Raw genomic sequence first — 19,010 nt, forward strand, 5'->3', positions numbered from 1 at the left:
CATACAGCAAGCTATGCAGCAAGCACGCGGTTTCTTAGCCCGGCTTTCTCCAGCATAGCCATCGGTTCCTTCAAGCTCATTAATTAACTTGGAACAATAGCCAAGCTGGCAAATACAACAAATGACTATAGGGTTTGTTGGGGAACAATTGCATATATTACAGCAACATGCCCTTTGTAAAGCAACACAAAGACCCTTCCCTGTATCTCGCTTGAAACTGAAACAGCACACAACATGAAAGTCTCCAATCTAGATCTGATGACTCGCACACAGAGAAATCAACAACAGCTGAATTGGGGAAGCAAAGATCTTTGAAGTGTACTTGAAGCAACATGTCTGAACTAGTTTGGTTTTCTTATAAGGTGATTAAGGTTGCCATATGCCTCCTCTGCTTTGGGGAGGAAATAGATTTTTTTTTTTTTTTTTTTTTTATTGCAGTCATCAGAAAAAGCCCTTCTATTCAAGCAAACTTGAATCCAGAGTTCCATAAAAGGCATTACTTGGAGCCAGGCCCAAGGCTTTTTTGGAGTTTCACATTTTCCACCCACCAAAGTTGGCATAAGAAATACAGTAAGTCTGTTAAAGTTTGTGTTGTACTATGTCTCACTTAGTCTAAATTATATACCACTTTCCTGATGGCCAAAAGATTCTATTCTGTCACCAAGACTCATATCATTAAAGAGTATCTCAGAGAAAAAAATAAAGGAAGTTCAATGAGAAATACAGAGGCAGACTGCAGAGAACGTCTCCCCCGCCTTTTGTCCTTAGTGCGACTGCATTTGTCCTTTTGTCTTGCTCTAAGTATGAGGGAGTGATGTTCCCTGTAGACAGCTGATACTGACCTTGTACATGGAAATCAGACCTGGAGAGTACAGAGTGTGCAGGTAAGAGCAAGGGAGACAGTGACAAAGGCAGGGAATAAGTGTGTATGTGTGTGTGTGAGTGTCTGCAGATGTGTACAGTACATGTCTCTGCCTGTTTGCATGTCCTGTCTGTGACAAGTGTCTGGTGTGACTGCACCTCTGTGTATATGTGTGGATGTGTGATGGGTGCTTGCCACATTGGTGCATACGCTCCTCTGTGTGTGCACACATATGAGTGTGCGTGTGTGTTTGTGTGTATGTGTGTGTGAGGCAGAAATGAAAGGCAGGAGTCCCATCTGTTGTGGTGTAATGACTGTGCTATTTGGAGGCAGGAAAGGTTTGGTGCGGGAGCAGCTGGTACTTCGCCCGGTGACCTTTTAGCATTCCTCCTCTCACCATCTGACAGATGTGTCAACTCGATTATTTCAAAAGCCCTGAATAAATAAGCGATTGTGAGAGAGCGCCGCCTGCTAACCCAAAGAGTTGACGGGACGCAGGATCTTCACATACACACAGGTGAAACTTGCTGCAAGAAGAAATACTCCTGTGAGCACACAAACACACTCTTAGTACTTGCAAAAACCAAGACCGACACAAGCACATGCACACCGAACAGCAAAATCAAATTCACCCTCACTGAACAAAGTAAATGATCTCAGAGGTGAGCGGACGCATCACCCCTGTTGTTGCATCACTCATTTCCTACTTTCCCTCGCTCTCCTCCACACTCTCTTTCTTTTCCTATCATCTGCTAAATAGCTGTTGAGTCACTTGTATGAGGCTTGGTAAAAGGGGCACAATGGGGGTGAATTGAATGCCATTGTGGTTCGGGTGCCCTTGGAGCACCGCTATTAGCTGACAGTGGGTGGAGGGAGGGAGGGAGGGATGGGGCTCGGAGGTGGGGGGGCTCAGGTGTTGCTGGGAGGCCGCCGATGGACTCTCATTCCCTGGTGGAACCCACATCGGACGGAGGGAAATGGGAATCTGTTGTGCATACCGTGTGTGTGTATGCCTCTGTGTTAGAGTGTGTCTGAGTGTGTGTGTGTAGGGGCGGGGGGCTAATTGACTCACTGAGTGATTGGGGGACTGTGAAGAGGCGACCGCAATCAGACCTGCCCTGATAGAGTTTGATGCCTCCCTAAATAGTTTTCAAATGGAGGAGCAGGTGCTGTTTTTCCGAAGCAATCCCCACTGTCCGGGTGCATAAGAGAGGCAAAGAGTGTGTGTTCTGTGTGTGTGTGTGTGTGTGTGTGTGTGTGAGCATGTCAGTACATGTGAACTAGTAAATGTATGCAGGTGACTGTGTGAGTTTTGTGTCATTGTCATTGCCTTTTTTATTATAATAATCACAGGGTGAATAATCAGAGGCAGTATATACAATACACTTCAAAATATCAAAACAAAGAATTCTCATCAAGCCACAGCTCTAATTCCAGGAAAAGTTAAATGATGAAAAAAAAAACAAACTGGTTTGAATTATGGAATACATGAGGGATAAATCCCACGGGAAAGCCTCAAAATTCAATTTTGGTGGCTAAAATTGGAGACGAGCCCTTCATTCTGTCTACTCCACTATGTTAAGAATGACTTCTGGTCAAAATCCTCCAATACTCTTGTCCAAAACCCGAGGGATTTAAACAGGCCTCGGACAGTCCGTCCCTCTCAGCAAGTGTGAAATGAGCTTCATCAAATCATGTCCAGTCCTCTCGATTTCACCCAGTGGATCCAAACTGGTTTGTGCTGGTTATTGGGATGTCATGCTTTGAGATGTGTAGAGGCGCACGTGGCACAGTCCATTCTCTGCCTGTTTTATTGCCTTGTTTTACATCAACTCCATATGACATGCTTTGAATAAACCACCAAGCGCTTAGGAAAATGGATAATTCAGAGGAAATTTCTAACATTTCTGGCACAGGAGCGAAGCCATGTGGGTGAGTGCTCCAAACATATGCAACACTCACAACACTGGCTAAAATTGATGTGATGTTTCAAAAGACAGCCTATAGCTTTTTTTAAACAGTCCAAACTCATATCAACAACACAACCACAGCACGGATACCAAATTAACATCAGGGCTTTTGCCCGCTGGGTCAGGCTCACGAGCCATAACCATGGTCGTTCCTGGACTCCTATCTCATTGCTTCTGTCAGCCCAGCAAGTACTCTCCATCTATCATCTCCATTGATCTACACTAATGACAGATGGTCGTTATGGGTGGGGGAGACAGATTGCCTTCAGCACAGCATGGCTTCACAGGCATGTTCAGGCAGCACAAACTGTGTGTGTGTGTTCACTGGAATATTTGATATCTTATTTCTTTTGATAAACAAAAGACCAGGTTTGTTTTGACTCTTAATTACTACAGAAACGCACAAAGAGAGGCTGACGCTTCTTGAGGATTTTAAACACTCAGGCGGGAGCAATGGACACAGAATAAGCATCTCATGTTGTCACGCAAGTAGAAGCAAACATCATCAAATCTTAGCATCATCCAAAAAATCCACACTAATGCAGATGTAGTTATTTTTTCTGCATGTCTTTCATGTCAGAATTTTATTTGTTTCATGTTTACATAATTATCAAAGAAGAACATCTGTTCACTGAAAAAAAAAAAAGCAATTCTGTTTTTTAGAAACCTAAAATCCCATTAGAGAATCTGGGTCACCAACCCATTCACTCATGTAATGCGCCCAGACACTATCCAGATGCATGGCATGTGGAACGAAGCAAGGATGCTCATTTTCCACTATAATATTTTGCTGAATTGTTGCATATTATACATTTTGAATGGGGGTGCCTCATAGACAGAAAGTGTATTTAAATATGCACAAGCCATGTGTGCACTGCAACTGCTGTTTCATGAGCAATGGGAGTGTAAGGTGGGAATTAGAAGTGTTTGTACTTTAGCTTTGCCACAAAGCAGTGGCATCTTGACTATATGGGATATCAAAATCAGACACCAGCATCCATAAGATCCTTTAGTCTTTTTCCTAGAATTTATGGTAACTGCTATACAGTATAGAATATAATTTTGAATACTTAATCATAGAGTAGTACTACCTATCCTCAAATATCAGAATGTACATATGAGATAGTTTCATACCGTATTATGAATGATAACTTTTTTTGGTTTGGGTAATACTTGGGAGAACTTTACTTCGATCTTAATCTCTTCGATCTGTGGATGTTGAGATAATAATGAATTCAGAAGTGGTCATGAAAAGTTTATGTTTTCAGGGGTGTCTTTATCTACATGTTGTCCCAGCCTACACAGGCAATTAAAACTGTATTGCATTTCAGGTCACACAGCCGCGCTCTTTCTTTTGTTTATTAACCTGAACCTTGAAAGACTAGCTCTAACTAGCTCAGTATGATTTATTCATAAGACTATGGATCTGCATAAAGTAATGTCAATAAAGCAGTCTAGCTTGAAGCGGCCAATAAGTGGTCGATAGGTTTTGTGCTTACATGCGAATTATTCATCATTCTTTTGACTGTTCATTCACCATCATGTCAGGGGACATCAATATTAAACTTCAGTTACCACTATTACTGTGAAGCGGGTAGGTGAGTTGTCATTGTCTGGTCATAAGGTTGGATTAATCAATAATTCTATCCCATAAGACCATATAAGGTTTGTCCACAGAAAAGAGAAGTACATATATGAATCAATAGACAGAAATTTACTGCAATGAACCAAACACAAATTACAGCTCATTATTTGAAACAGCCTAGGAAAACCTTTTAATGATAAATCCCACTTTAATCAAAATACATATTGCATCCATATTGATTCAAATAATTCTGTTTCGTTATTGGTGGTGGCTGGAGTTGAACTGTGATGGAATAAGAAAACAAATTCATATTTCTAAGCAGTAGCACAGCCAGAGTTGTAAGATGCAAGTTAAGCAGTCTACAGAGCACAGTCGTAGAACAAAACTCCTGCTCGCCTCCCACATCTAAACTCCACAGGAGCAGAAAGTTCATGCTGGATACAACTTGGCCTTGCTTTCAACAGCTGCATTTAGGCTTTATGAAATAAGACCTGGAAGTGTAAAATTTGTACTGGTGTGCAAAAGTAAAAATAACATCTATAATTTAAGTGGGGGGGGGGGGGGGGGGGGGGTAAAGTGGGGCTTTGATCACAGAGCTGTCCCAATCCAAACTAACCAGCATTATGAACTCAGATTTTAAAAGCTTGTGCCCTTGTAGGGTCCTAAAGGTCCTCAGCAGCCGGTGGGGCCCCTTGGACCCGGCACCAGCTCCATGATTTACATGAGGCTATAAAATTCTAAATGGAGATGGGAGGCTAGTTGCTTAATTGACCTTTATTGGGCTTTCTGCTTCATTTGAAGACTGGATATTAAATTAACATGATAATTCAGGCCCAGCGTGTTAATGCCACTATTGCTCCCCTCACCCCCTCATTTTAATATCACCCTGTAACGTTTATGACTCCCATTGATTTAGCACTGCTTTTTATTAACTGGCTTTAATTTTCCATATTGGCACACACTCACACAAAGAAGGTTTTATTCCAATTGAGCAGCGCACTGTTGCAGAATTGGAGGTTTATGAGGCCATTTCTATTAAAAATCTCCCCTATTCTCACTGTGACATATATAGGATGTAACACAGAGTTGAGATCTAATATGTATAGGTGGACCCCTGAGGTTGGTTATTGGAGCAGTGGCTACAGTATTTGTACCACGGGTGCTGGTGGAAGGGTTTTATTATGTATTACCACTGTGTATTGCCTAGTGGGTATTTTTTTTATATATTTTAATATAATCAGGATGATATAAAATAATATTTCCATAATTCAAACTACTTAAATTACTAATCACACATTGCTTTAAAACATTATATGTACTATATACTGTAAACCCAAAACTGTTTAATTAAGTATGTGACATCAGGTATCAGTAACAAATAGCTATTTTCACAAAGGATCAAGTACTTTATAGTGAGGCAGATAGGATAGTTAACATGACAGTGAGAGCTTATGCAGTGACTGTATATAGAGTATAACAGCTATTTAAAACAGTTTTATCCATCTCACGGTCCCTCCTAATATCTCAGGAGGCAATGCAGACACTGACTACTATGCAAAAGTCTACCTACCACAAAAGTATATAATAGGGATTCAAATACCACCAATGGTTAAGTTATAAAGCCATCCCAGGTGACCTGGTCTAAGAGGAGGCGGCTTAGAGAGCACTATTGCCCTCTAATGGCAGCAATGTGAACTTCATAAAGGCAAGAACACGGGCCGTAGAGGGAGACAGGAGCTTGTTTTCACCAGGAAGTAAGATTAAAAATCAAGTTAAATTAAAAAGTGACAAGGGGGTTCTGGTGGTAAAAGTATCTGACAAAACACATTCAAGGTTTTTAGTTTTGAGCCTCAGCAATATTCATATAATATTCACAAATGTTTGGCACTCATCTGAAATGGATTCTTCTAAAAGAGTGTATAAATGCATGCTCAGGTGCCAGTTTATGAGGCAAACTGTAGACAAAATGTAGACAAATATCTTCTCAAAGGTGAAAAATATTCAGTTTTAGGTAAAATCTTATTAGAGAAGTGTTGATTTACCTGGTATGGTCATTTTGGAGGCTGCAGTTCCCTATATATTGCAATACAGTACAATAGCATCAGCAACTATATCAAATTCAACACAGAGTAGTGTGTGTGGGTGTGAGAGAGAAAAAAAGAGCACTTAAAATTTAGATGGGACAATTCCACACAAATACAGACTAGGCAAATACACACACACACACACAGCCAGTCTGACAAAAAGCCAATAACCCAACAGCACATTAGAGGTGAATTGCTTTCCGGATGCAGCCCCTTTTCCCCTCTCCTAAGTGGATGCATTATCATTTTGTCTGTCACAAAAAAAAGAGGAGCCAAAGAATATGAATATGCGTTTACATCTGTCTTCCATTAATATGCATGCCTGAATCCACATCTCAACACAAAGCCAATTTTCTGGCCATCTGGGAGATGGCTGGTAGAGGTAATGAATATTCTTTATGAATATGTTTTATTTTGCAAGGTGGCGATACATCATGAGCATACCGCTATTTTTCTCCCCTCACTGTCTAACCCTCCCTCTCACTCTGTCCCTCTCACTCACTCTCTGCTGCTCTGAGGTGCTGGGAACCTTCACTGCACAACTTGATGAATTTAATTAGACTGTAAAGAGGAGGGAAGGATGGATGGACAGATGGAGGTAAGGTTGGGTGGAAAGAATGAAAAGTATCTTTTAGTAGACACACTCCCTCTCTTTCTCTAATAGGAGCCTTAATAAGCCGCACACCTGCTCTGAATGGTTATGCTGGAGAGAGAATTATGGCTGAAGCTAATAGCTATCATGACTTCTGCAGTAACTAGTCTGCAGTCCTGATGTTCATTTAATTGCCAAAGTAACTTATGACTCAGGTACACCTTACAGAATACTCATTGGTTTTATCATGTTTTCTGTTTTGCACACAGGCAATTATGTGTTATAAGGCTGGGCAAAAAAAAATAAAATTGCCTGTTTTACATTTAAATTAATTTAATATGCAGAATCAAAGATGAATCACAAAGCAATAAATTGACTCAATATAGGCAGTCATAAATCGTTACCTTTAGTTATTCAAAAGATTTTATGAAAAATCACAAGAATGAGTAGTTTCATGGCAGTAGAATATTTTGCAATTCCTCAAATCATTTCTGGCACAAGTTAAAAACCTGCATATCTGACATGTGCCGTGACAAGCTACATGTTACTTAATTATATAGAGCACAAACATTTTTATGACAGAGATAAGAAATGAGGAGTGTTGGATATGTCAGCCTGTAAGCACCTTTACATGTCACATCAGTGATTTAGACATCAGTGACAGTATTACTGTCACTCACACGTCTCTGGGGCCTTGGCACAGTCTATTGGCTAGTGGTGTCCTCTAATGATTTATGATTGAAGTTAGCCCATGAGGTCCCCAGAGGATCCTCCAGAGCGAGAGGCATGGGGAGTGACCAGTTTTATGGCAGGACTGGGAATCAATTATGCTAACAGTGGCTAATGAATGCACTTGAGGGAACTGCTCCCCACACTCAAGGGCCATTTTTTTCCATTTGCATATTGATGGCAGAAGGACAGTGGCTACTTTCATCCGGCTGTGATGGAGCACCATGGAAATGCACTCCTGTGTGTTCCTTTCACTTTCCTGAGTTAGTCACTTTCTTGTCATTTGTCTCTTTTTATTTGTTTTATTATTTATTTTTTTGCTCTCTTTGAAGCAAATGGTTTACATTTAGCTTGCAACATGACATTCATTCAGTTAATATACAGCACGAAAAACTGACCACACAAACAATCTTCTCCCTGCCTCTTTAAACTATTAAATACAATGTTCTGCCCTCAACCAGGTCTCTCCATCTTTTTCTATAGTCTGAAGTCATTTTCAATTAGACCCCTTTTGCGGTTGGTAGGTGAGGAACCCTGGAAGTGCTCCAGCTTCCCCCCACTGCACGCTGATAGATACTGTATGGTTTAAGAGGAATAATGGTGAGGCTTTTTACTGCCATCAAGGTTAACATGCATTAAAATCATCTGTTTGCAAAGATGGATGTCTGGCAACACTACCACTTAAAAATCACTATGTCCATGATGCATCTAGGTGAAGTAAAGAAGGCAATGAATATGAAATTTGTTATGAATAAGTTATGTGGTGGTCGGGGTGGTGGTGACGCTGCAAAAAAAACGACTGGGTGTGAGATCCGACATGTTTAGGGAAACAGTTCACCATTTGATGTAATATGTTTATTATTTTTCTTGCCAAGAGTTGGTTGGGAACTATTAAATATAAAGCTACAGCCAGGGGACGTTAGTTTGCCTGAGCAGACACACTGAAAACACAAATTAACAGACAGCCTGGTTCTGTCCATAATTTAAAAATAATCTGCCCACCAGCATCTCAAAACCTTACTAAAAAAACATGCTATATGTCAGGGTGTTTTATACGCATACAGCAACTAAAGCATAAATGTTGTCACATTACAATGTCAGACTATTTGTTGGCTGGATCCCAAGACATATGGCCAAGAAAGAGCCCAGTGCACAACTCCCATTTTCACATTATTGTATTATTAATAAAACAAAGACTGGATTAATTAATATTAAGCAATGCTAAGCTATGCAGACAGTTTTAAGACCAAGTAAAAAAATAATTTCATACATACCAAGATGTCAAACAAATGGTTAACCAACCTGCAAACCAGTGTTTATAATGTCTTCAGCCACTTTAAGTGAATCTGCACTATAACCTGTTTAGTGAAAATCAGTGACTTAATATATATGTGCTTCTAAAGTGATTCAACTTAGAAAAAATCCCTATTGTCCTGTATTGAAAAATATACTCATAAAGTATATGAACTACTACTAGAGTCATATAGTGTAATACCTGGGAAAGATAAAAGTTTGGACACAAATAAACTTCTAGAAACTTCCGTGAGTGACGCTATCACTCGGCGGAGTAGACAGACAGAACAGGCAGCGTTTGAGGCTCCCACTAATTTGATCTGGTGACATTTTCTTCTCCAGCACCTTGGGGGGAAAAGAGCAGCAGAGAGGGAGTGAGGGCGTTAGAAAAGGAGGCGTTGGAGAGAGAGTAAGAGAGACAGAGAGAGGGAGAAAGAGAGAGACAGCGAAGGAGACACTAATGAACGCAGACAACAAAGACCCTAACCTGAGCTCCAAGCCCCCTGGAGACACAGAGAGGGTTTTCACTGGGTCAATAAAAGCGCTGGACCGTGTCTGCGTTGGCTTGCCCTTCAAGCATCCACTTAACTGCATCGAGAGGACTTTTGTTCAAGGTTGCTGGAGTTAAAGAGGAATATCACTAAATTTCGTATCTAAAACGTGACTCAGAGAACATTTATCAAGACTGTCTGCACACGGGCAGAAAAGATCCTGAACCTCACCTTATGTGTGATGTCAAACTAATGTGCATCTACATAAAGAATTCCTCAGAATTAAAAGCATCTATGACATCTACATCAAAGCATGTTTCGCAGTTCTGCTATAATAAGGTTTAGTCAGATGTAAAGGCTTAACAGGACTGACGTCTTGATTGTCTGTATGGTAGGTTCGGGAATTTCACTCTCTAGAGGAGCATTTTATTGTATCTGAGAACACATCCATTCTTAATTGAAGAACTAGTTTAAAGTTCTAACGTTGAAAGCTGAGTTAAATGTACAAAGAGAGAAGATGGATATATTTCCCACTGGATATTTCAGGGTTAATTTCTGCAAGAAGGCAGCACCGTGTCCCAGTGCCAAATCAGAGCAATGTAGCAGTTAGAGGAAGGAGAGCGAGGTTAGCCAAAATCAGCATGATGAGATATTGACACTTGGCTTGTAATTTCATTTTATGCACCAAGTGGCAAACAAGATATCACACTGTTCATAATCCTCAGTGTCCCTGAACACAAACACACACATACACACACACGCACACACACACACGCACACACGCACACACGCACACACACACACACACACACACACACACACACACACCTCCCGCAGACTGCTTCTTTTTATAAACAGAATCTAGGGCCTCGTATGTGTGTGTGAGGAGAGGTTTGAGTCTGGGGTCCTCACACCAGGGCTCACACCTGAAGGGGAAGAATGAACACACACAGACAAGCACGCTTGGGGACACATACTTGGTTGGCCTGCTAAGTCCCTCCACGTCTGACATATGTCACTCCCAATCTGTTCAGCAGGCTACAAATCTCCAGTGTCCTACTGCTGCTGTGGTGTGGCGGGTGGGGGAGGTGTTCAGGCAGAGCAAAAACACAGAAAGTTGAAGACTGAACAAGAGGGCACAGAGGGACAAAGACTGTAAGAGAGAAAATTATGCATGAAAGAGGAAGAGAGTGTTGCTTCTAGTGGTTGCTACCCTCTTCTTGCTAATTGGTAGTTTGGAAACAACACCATCTGTTCTTTAAGAAAGTCAGATGCACAGACTGAAAAGATGCCACCACTCCTGAATACATTTACTAGCAGCCAAGGCAAATACCTCAACAGCCCCAGGCTTCTTTCAATACAAAGATCCTGTAGGACACCTGCTAGACAAGCATCTGTTATATTTGTTATAATGCTCTGGGATTTTTAATCTAGTCCTGGGTTACGGCCAAAGACTCTTAAATAATGTAAACATATGATGATAAATATAGTGAGCAGAGACAGAAATCTGAAATCTTTGTGTGTGTGAGGGTGTAATTCACAAACAGTTCAGCATCCACCTGTAACCATGCAAACTCCTGTTTGCATTTTTAGGTAAAATGACAAATAGAGATGGACTGCCATCATGTGGGTCAAAAATGCTATTACACTAAAGAGTCCAAAAATGTTTTGTAAAAGTCTTTGGATGCATATCATGAATTTCAAAAAACTATGCAAAAAAATCTGAGACCCAAATTTACAGTGAAACACAATGTGTGTGCCTTTAGGAAACAGAAAGATATATAACAGTAGCACAACAAATGGTGCAGAACTGCTAGCTCCTACTCCCTAATTATAAGGCTCTCAACTCCCTTGATCCTCCTTTATATACACACACACTGTACTTACATTCATAGCCATTTACACGACACATTCAAAGACTTACACTCACTTCCACACATATGTAGTTACAGGAGAAAAAAATCAGTACTATAACTGTGACTATTTGAGACAAGTATGTTGTTTCATATTTATATTTTATTAAATATCCATTAAAAATGTATCTGTAGTTTAATTTTGACTTTCATCATATTGTGCACATATATAAAATATACCTCCTAAAAAAAAAAAAATAGGTGTAGAGCTAGAGCAGAGGAAGGTTATATCAGAAACATTTAACAAAAAAATGAATCTACATGAGCATCAGCTGTACCAGAGAGTATAAACCAGGTACTCCTGGGATTCCAGGAACACAGCTCAATGCAATGACCATGTTTTACATCGCCAATCTGTTACAGTGGGATCTCCCATGCTTCAATCCCATGGATGATTAAGCGTGATAATTAAGGTTTTTGGACACTTTCCACAGAGGAGCAGACGTGGCAGCTGGTGACATTCATGCATTCCCAAACACAGAGGAGGGAATTACAATGAGGCCTCCATTCATTTCAGTGATCACAAAGTCTGCTCTTGGCACTAGTTCTAAAACAGTCAAGCTGTTGTTGAAAAGGACTATTTGTGACCCTCTTTGTTGCAATGTAGGCAATGTACCTTAATCTATTTGGGGAGTTATGGAAACCATAAAAAAAAATATGGTGATTACTATATTTCTTGTTTGGTATACTATACTCTAAACACTGTGACAGTATTCATTGTGAACAGTATTCAAATCTTTTAACATTCAAAAGTAAGTACAGTAAAAGTTTGCTGTTTTACAGTATTCTACCTGAGCAGTCGTCCAATGATCTCAGGGTTGCCAGTTCAATCCCCAGTTCCCAGTGCCCTTGAGAAAGCTGCCTGTTCAACCAGCTCCACCACAATGGGTGAATGAGACGTACATTATAAAAAGCTTTAGACAAATAAATAAATATTATGTGCTGTTCAAAAAAATATCAACAGCAGGATTATTGACCATAAAGAATGGCCTTTTTGAAAAGTTTTAAATATTACATTATTGTTTTTATGAAATTGCTTTGTATTTTATATTGATCATGTTTTGTATGGTTAATCATTATCTGCAAAGAAACTAGTAACTACAAAATCTTGAGCAAAAAAACAATATTCCATCTAAAATGTTATGGACTATAATTATGAAACAGCACAAAATTAAGGAAAATAAATTAAACTTTAAAAGAACAGTATAGTATAGTAAAAGATGTGGTAAATTTACTAAGGTATGTACAGAAAATGCAGATATACTTGCTTTTACTGATATAAGATGCGGTCAGCAAAACAGAGTTAACACATGACTCAATTTCCCAGAATACATTCCTGAAGCGGAAGCACCACAGGATTCCATGGAAACGACAGACTCGTGTGCTAGCCTGGGAGCGAGCACAGTTAGCTAATGTGGGTGTCGATAACAGGAGTGGCTGTACACTAACCAGTATCACACTTTATTTACTGCCTGTCTGCCATGATGAGTCGCACGCCTGATGCAAGAACAAGGTCAGTTAATAGATACCTGTACGCTACAGGGGAACTAGTTAGTGCTCTGTCAGTTAACCCTAGCGTTTAGAAAAACAACCTCCTCTAAAAGAAGAGCATAAGAAAGTGGCTATTGTAGATTAGCTAACGTTAACTCATAGCCAGGTAAATCTGGCTTCCGTGTTTTACACTTAACGGTTTTATTTGCTCTGGTTAACGGGTTGTTCATCACTTACAGCCCCGTGGATCATGATGTTTATTCCCAAATAGACTTGACTCCATTTTCCGTAAAGATAACATGCTAACAACGTAACTTAACGTTACCTACTGAAATTTCTCAAATTAAACTTTTAGCTCGCTAAGTAGCCAAACAATAATGAATTTATGAAAGACTAAGGAGAACAAAACACTGTAGGCTGGTTCACATTCACAGGATGTTTTGGTTATTGATGCATGGATGAAGGCAGAAAATTCATGCGCTTATGTTTTACAAAGTCTGAATGTTGTCATTTCTTCTGGAGTATCAGAAACTAATGCACCGCCCTTTGCCTTTGTCCTTACCTTACAACCTGGAATTGAAACATGTTGATATATATTTGATTTACACAACATGTTTACAGCTTTTGAGATACAATTTTTTTTTACAATACAAATGCACACACCAATTTTCTTTTTTTAGAATTTTTTTTAAATTAGTTTTTAATTTCATTTTACTTCATCAACTTGGACTATTTTCTGTAGATCCACTATACAAATGCCAAATAAAAATCCTTTTAAATTCCAGGTTGTAATGCAACAAAATAGAAAAAGGGAGGGGGGGATACTTTTCCAAAGCACTGCATGTGTCGTCATACATGCAGCTAATCTACTATTTGATTACTGTTGTTAATTTTGTCCTTCACCCCCTTCCAGGGATAGCCAGACAAGAAAGATTCAAGAAAACATCACCAATGTGGAGAAGCATTTCGGAGAGATGTGCCAGCTGTTTGCAGCATATGTCCGTAAAACAGCCAGGCTACGGGACAAGGCAGATCTCCTGGTTCGAGAAATTGACCTGTATGCAGATACAGAAACCCCAAACCTGAAGAGGGGTATGAAGCAATTTGCTCAACACCTTAGCGTCATTCAAGACTACCGCCAAGCTGAGGTGAATCTACACCAACTGACTTCCTTCTGCTTTGATTTTAGTCATAACTTCATGTTTACATTCATGGTCTAAATGTTCTGGATAAGGAAGAACCTAAAGTGAAGCTATTTATTTACAGGTAAAAAGACTTGAGGCCAAAGTCATAGAGCCATTAAAAGGCTATGGAGCTGTAGTAAAACGCAAAAGGGTAAGTGTTAAATATAAATGATAGTAATGCCAAAAATGAGGCATGGATGAGTGCCATCAAGACAATGATGAGTTTTGCCTGCCTGTCATCTATATGCAGACTCCCTAAATTAAATTGCTGCAGCTTCTATGAAGTGAAAGGATGCAGTGATTATGTCACCACTGGTCTGAGGAAGCAGTTTTGGTCACAAAAGAAGTAACTGTCATTGTCATAACCACTGTGTGGCCACATGAGGGCAGTATTGATTTAATGATAATATCCCATTAAGTACAAAGAAAATCAGTCCACTCTTTGTGCCCACGTTGATTCAAATCTGAGGACTTGAGGAAACACTGAACTAAACCTCATTCATGTTAGATTTTGTCCTGTCTATTTAAATTACTGAAACATTTCTACTCAGCTACTGTTGTTATCAGTCCTAAAGACTACTGTGTCCTTGTGCATCCATGCAGGACGATCTGAAGACGACTCAGAGTGCCAGAGACAGAGAAGCCAAACAGATGGCTCAGCTTGAGAGGACCAGACAGAGAAACCCCTCTGACAGGCAGATCATTGTATCCTTGCCTTGCTTCTGTTCTGTTCTCAGATCTTTAATATAGAATCAACAGAACACTTCAATCTTACAAACAGACACATATATTCATTTGGATGCAGAGGTCATCTTGGGTCCAGATAATAAACTTGGATCTATTCTGAGTTTAAATTCAGCATCAACATGGAGAAGTAGAATAAACACAGACAAGTCTAATATTTAATATTTATGTGTAGTTTCCTTGACCGAGCCTTCAGTCTCAGGTGTGTCCCACATCCCATGTCCACAGTTCAGTGAATGCACAGTTGTCAGGGCAGTGAAAACTACAATTTTTTTCCATACTACCCTTCATTAGCATCATGTCAGACCAGCTCCACATATCAACCTGCAACAACTATTGGAAATGATTAAAAGCTTGTTTCATATACTGTACCACATGCCTTTTCTCTTTGTGTAGTTAATTTGTTAAAGTATTAACGTGCATGAGACATATAATGGCAGAAGCTTTTACTTTCCCATCCCATAGAAGAAGCATTTCAGCATGTTAGAAACATCTGTAGAAAGTTTTACAATAGCTAGTGCAGGTTGGCCTGGAACTGCAGGTCTGCAATTGGATGAAATTTGCCTTGTTTCAGGTGCTTCACACCAGTAATACCATTTTTAGTAGTTTTGTGTTTTAGCATGTATCAAATTGCTGATTCCTGACTAATTAAAATCAACAAGCTGCTCAGTGTTGCACCTACAATTTTGTATATCACTCTGACACACTGATACATTCCTGTAAAACCTTACCCATAACTTATGTTAATTCAGGATGGGGTTTTTTTTGTTTTTTTTGGGGGGGGGTTGCTTTTTTCTATCAGGCTGAGAGTGAGCTACAGAGAGCCACCATGGATGCCACACGGACCACCAGGCAGCTGGAGGAGACCATAGATGAATTTGAGAAGCAGAAGATCCAGGACATTAAGGTACAGTACGTTGGCACAGTATGTTATCCACCCTCTTTTGTTACATCACTGGGCAGTTATCATTCTGAATGTAAATAGATTATCTAGTCTATTCAATACTTCAATATAATCCTTGTCTTTTCCTTATAGAAAATCTTTGGTGAGTTTGTGACAGTGGAGATGTCATTCCATGCCAAGGCACTGGAGGTATATACCTTGGCCTACCAGAGCATTCAAAGTGTGGAAGAGGAGGAGGACCTGCAGGTAGGTCGATGCACTGCTCAAGGCTCAGTTATGTTTAGCCTGCCAGCATTACTGTGTTTATGTACAGTAGTTTACTGACTGGCCAAGGTCATTGACAAACACGCTGAAGAAAAGTACATACACTTAAATATCAGTGGAACTAGGGCTCAAAGCTAATAGGTCTTGTGCCCTTGGCATGTGAGCTGGTGGTTATATTTAACAATTCCAAGTTACCACAGTCTTACGCACTCATTACTCATCAAATCATTGCTCATACATACTCTATAGTCCACACCTTTTAACTGATGTGGTAACTTTGAAGTAACCTGCAGTGATTACTGCCCAATTCAGGGCCATGCTAGCTACTTTCCTCTGTTTACAGTTTGGTTTGAGAGGTTTGCTGAACTATTTTAAGGGATAAAGCCGGTAGTGAGAAAACAAAGGATCAATGATATTCTCCAAGCGAGGTTCTCCCTGCCGATGCCCTTGTGCTATTTTCCTCCACCCCTTTCTATCTCATCTGTGTGTTTTTGCACTGAATCATCTACCCTCCCTTTATATTGAAGTGAAACTCCTCACCCAGACAAGGCTGTTCTTCAGTGACTCACAGTACAAAGCATGAGAGATTGAATCATCTGAAAGTCACAATGACAGGCATGAAGATAATCCTGATTGAGAGCCTTGGAGAATTTATTTTCTATACAGTGAAAACCACTGCTGTTGTTTAAGTAGCAGTTTGTTGTGCTATCAGAGGCGTACCCTGTGAACAGCTTTGTTTGTGTGTGACCAAAACCGCTCTAGCTGCTGATTTGTTGGCTCCTTCAGGTTGATAGTATTTCTTTTTTTTGTTTTTTTTTCCTTTATGAAAATCTAGGGTTTTTATATATCAGTGGTATGAAAATGTTGTCCAACATCCCTAAACTGTATTTTTTAAATTCATGGTCTTATATTATATCTAGTGCACACATTAACACTACTGATGGGTGTATGTAAGCATTGCTCACATTCTCCTGTTCTTTTGTGGAAAAGTATAGTGCCTCCTACTGTCTTTGGCAGGTTTTCAGGAGTTCGCTGCACCCCCCTGACTACCAGTCACGCTTAGATATAGTGCGAGCTAATTCCAAAACCTCTCTCGATCTGACTGGGTCCTTCCTGAGTACATCAGGGACCTTACAGGTAAGATACAGTCAGTGCAACACTGCTGTAACACAGAACTTGAATTTCCCCAGACGATCTCTCTTTGGCATTGACTGGGTGAAATAAACAAAACTAAATCCCTTCTTCTTCTCCATCTTTTATAACCCAGTAGTTTTCCTCATGCCAGTAGAGACTGTTGCTTGATAACAGTGAGTCTTATCAGTTCTGCCACTGCTTATATGCTGCATCACCCAAGCCATCTTTTGAATTTCCACATGCCATAGCATGCCAGTAACGTCATTCGTGGTGTTACTCCAGCATTTTAACAGTGGTACGGGACTAACCTGTACAGCAGGACACATAGAGTGGGTTTAGATGTAATAACAGATCTAGCTCGCAGAGGCGAATCGTAGTTCACACCTGTCATCAGAATGTGCTGCAAATGCATCTCATGTCACATCTTGAGATCATAGTTGGCTTCCACAGTTAGGATAGATTTTATCTCGAAGAAACTGCAGTCACTGCTAGACAAAAAACAGACTTGCAGTACAAGTACACTGCCGTTCCTGTTTGCTTACTGGATAAAAGTACAGAGGAAAAGTTCTAACAAAAGAAAACAACATTGCACCCAGAGATCCTTGTGCTTACGTTGGACAAATACCATAACATGAACTTTGCAATCCTTCAACATGGGACCAATTTAAGTCCACATAGTTGTATAGTACAAATAGTTTTGCATGTAACCTGAGGAATTCGGCATCTATTCACAACTGCACCTGTATAATCTCTGCTCTTAACCATGAAAGAAAACAGATTCCACTAACACACTAATTGTACCTAATGACTTTGTGATAAGTGTTTAGCTGCAGAGTGACTATTTATTTGTTGTCACAGCAACAAAGACCTTGCAGTCGACAGACAAGAAGAGAAGAGGAGGAAGAAGACGACGAAGAGGATGAAGATGAATCTGATGAGGAGGACGATGAAGAGGACACTGATGATGGCAATTAAATTCTCTTAACTTCTCTTATTTTGTCTATGTGGAACTAAACGGATATGAAAATGTGTAGCGACTGTTTTATACTATTGGAAAAGACTAGCTGCCATTGCCAAAACGACCTCACACACAGGTGGCCTGAGCAGTATTGTAGTGGTGTTGTGCTGTAGTATTGTGATGATTTGTTGTTGTTTTTTTTACTATCATTTGCTTTGAAATTGCCGACAGTTTTCTGTTTTAGCTGTATTTTTAAACCTCACATAATACCAAAATGTGCATTATACAATGACTCGTCTGTGTGCATTAAAAAAAATCCATTTTTATCTTTTATGTTGTTCCACTGAGTCGCTATTCTATAATAAGTACATGGTGTACCCTCAGTAACTTTGCATAAAAATGCCAGCAGAGAGGTTGATTGCTATTTTAGAAATTGTTCTAAGTGTGAATCAGTCTAAGTGACAGTGGTTACGTGACAATTTTTTTTAAGTGACTCATCTCTTCTACAGAAAAACAAACGTGGTACAAACGAAACCGGGGACATTTTGCACCATGCTGTTTGTTTGCCAGGATAATATATATATATATCTATCTATATATATATATAGATAGATATATAGATATATATAGATATAGATATATATATATATAGATATAGATATATATAGATATAGATATATATATATATCTATATATATACACATATATATCTATATATATATAGATATATATATACATATATATATCTATATATATACACACATATATATATCTATATATATATATATACTGTTTCTCACTGTTTCCCTGGA

At 39.6% G+C, this 19,010-nt stretch overlaps 1 protein-coding gene across 2 annotated transcripts; it reads left to right on the forward strand.

The window, feature by feature from the left end:
* Nucleotides 1-12,894: 12,894 nt before the first annotated feature.
* cibar1 (CBY1 interacting BAR domain containing 1) lies at nt 12,895-18,531 on the forward strand. 2 transcript variants are annotated; one of them, XM_026300321.1, is made up of 9 exons: nt 12,895-13,032; nt 13,924-14,158; nt 14,277-14,345; nt 14,798-14,899; nt 15,135-15,140; nt 15,741-15,845; nt 15,975-16,088; nt 17,124-17,243; nt 18,099-18,531. In XM_026300321.1, exons 1-9 carry the CDS (start codon nt 13,001-13,003, stop codon nt 18,213-18,215), a joined length of 900 nt encoding a protein of 299 aa, XP_026156106.1. In that variant the 5' UTR covers nt 12,895-13,000; the 3' UTR covers nt 18,216-18,531. The 2 variants fall into 2 exon arrangements, with proteins under 2 accessions (XP_026156106.1, XP_026156108.1); XM_026300323.1 differs by lacking the exons at nt 14,798-14,899; nt 15,135-15,140.
* The last annotated feature ends 479 nt before the right edge of the window (nt 18,532-19,010 follow it).

This window comes from Mastacembelus armatus, chromosome 11, assembly GCF_900324485.2.
Source record: "Mastacembelus armatus chromosome 11, fMasArm1.2, whole genome shotgun sequence".
Taxonomy (NCBI): domain Eukaryota; kingdom Metazoa; phylum Chordata; class Actinopteri; order Synbranchiformes; family Mastacembelidae; genus Mastacembelus; species Mastacembelus armatus.